At 54.9% G+C, this 1,859-nt stretch overlaps 1 protein-coding gene across 1 annotated transcript in view; it reads left to right on the plus strand.

Moving 5' to 3' along the window:
• Positions 1–113: 113 nt before the first annotated feature.
• The window catches only part of LOC104497416 (protein wntless homolog), a 4,211-nt gene continuing 2,465 nt past the window's right edge, over positions 114–1,859 (plus strand). The window contains exons 1-2 of the mRNA XM_010140664.1: positions 114–167; positions 682–825. Coding sequence (XP_010138966.1) covers positions 114–167; positions 682–825 — 198 coding nt within the window. The remainder of the gene's footprint in view (positions 168–681; positions 826–1,859) is intronic.

A 1,859-nucleotide genomic window follows, 5' to 3' on the forward strand; every position in this document is an offset into this window, starting at 1 on the left:
ACCTGGCAGTGCTGGGGGAACTGGGGGACTTAAAGGTCTTTTCCAAGTGAAATGATTCTGTGATTGTTCACTGCGCCCGGGGAAGTTACTGGAGACGTGAACCTCTCTGCGAGATGTCCGAGATTCTGGGGGAGGATCGGGGGATTCGGGTCCTGGGTGTCATCACGGTAACCCCAGAGCTGGTGCTGCCCCAGCAGCGCCCACTCTGCTTCCCTCCAGCCCCAGCTGCGATGGCATCTTCTCCAGGGGCTCCGTTCCGCTGCCATCACTCGAGCAGGCGTTGTGGGGGCATGTCCATGAATTGCCCTTTCAGGTTCTGCTGTCACTGCCACTGATTTTGGTTACAGGGCTGAGATGACCTGACGAGATTACCCCAGCCCTCTCGCAGGACCCTCTCCAGAGATCGCACTGTGCTTCCCAGATCTCTGCGGGTTTCCTAGGGGTGGGCGTTTCGGTGGGTTTTCCCTCCTCGCTGCCGCACCAAGCTCTGGGGAACACCTGAGCCTATCTCCCCCCTGAGCCCGGGGCTCCCTCAGCGCTGCTCCCTCGCAGTGCTGAGTGATTGCTGCCCGCTAGAAGTTTAATTACCAGCTTTGGGATGATATTAAAATTACTGAATCCCCCGAATAATGTTCATTCCTCTTTAGCTCCTACTATTTTCCCTTAACCTCCGCTGCTCAGATGGCCTTTATTATAGTCGCGGGAATCTGCTTGTGTCTCTATTTTCTCTTCCTGTGTTTTATGGTCTTCCAAGTGTTCCGGAACATCAGCGGGAAGCAGTCGAGCCTCCCAGCCATGAGCAAGGCTCGCCGCCTGCATTACGAGGTAATGGCCCTCCTCGTTGCATAGACTCTTTATTTTTAAAAAGCATTTTTGACCTTAAAGCCTATCCGGAGACCTTCCTTATCCATGCAGACCCAAGTGGAAGAGCTGACCTTTTCTGGCTCTTTTGAGTTGCTCAAGTCCCCTAACAGCCTTCTTGTTTGACTGTCAAGACGTTTCTTCTTCGTGTGGGCCGTCAGTCCTGGTGCACGATGCAGTGTTTTAGTTACTGTGGGCTGTAAGCCCATCAGCTCCCCACACCGCCGCTTCTCCTCCTGTCCTATTAATTCCTGGGTTTAATAGCCAGTGTCGCTAAGACCACCCTGTTTTTCCACAGCATGAGTTCAGGTTTTTGGGGTTGCCTTTTCCTAACCAAGCTGCAGGAGGGAAACTGCCCTGCCAGGATCCAAATGGGGTAGGTTCAGCCCATTATCCCCAGTTCTAGCCCATGCCTTTGAACGTGGTTTCAGCCCTGGCTGTCTTTAACTGCTGCAGAACCCCAGCAGCTCTCCTCAAGTGCTTAAGCTGAGAGTGCCTGTTGTTTCCATGGATGCCTAAATATTTATCAACAAGACCGAAACCAAAAGAATTTGTAAGTAGCAAAGTAAAGCTGGTGAAAGCAAGCGTGGTGTCCAGCCAGCTCCCAGTCCAGCCATCTGGAGCCTGAGCTGCTCTCATCACCTGCGCTCCTCCGTAACAGCCAGCGTGGTTTTGACGAGGGCTGAGAGTCGCTACAGCGTCCTCCCAGCCAGAGTGAAGAGGTAAGGGTTAGACTGGGGCAGTCCCAGTCCCCACGCTGGAGACACACCAGCACGTCTTGCTGAGCCGTGCAAGCTCTCCTCAGGCACTGGCTGGGAGCTCCAGGGCTGGCTGCTGTGGAGACCCGAGGCTCCCCCTGAGCTGCCTCCCCGTCCACGCTAGCTCACGGTACACCAGTCACCAAAGGACGTGTAATGGAAAGGCAGAGCTGTCTGGACACGCACGCCCCACTTGGAGCAGCCGGCAGGCATGCAGACGTGTGGGGAGCGGAGGATATG

This window comes from Buceros rhinoceros, unplaced genomic scaffold (assembly GCF_000710305.1).
Source record: "Buceros rhinoceros silvestris isolate BGI_N320 unplaced genomic scaffold, ASM71030v1 scaffold14537, whole genome shotgun sequence".
NCBI classification, from domain to species: domain Eukaryota; kingdom Metazoa; phylum Chordata; class Aves; order Bucerotiformes; family Bucerotidae; genus Buceros; species Buceros rhinoceros.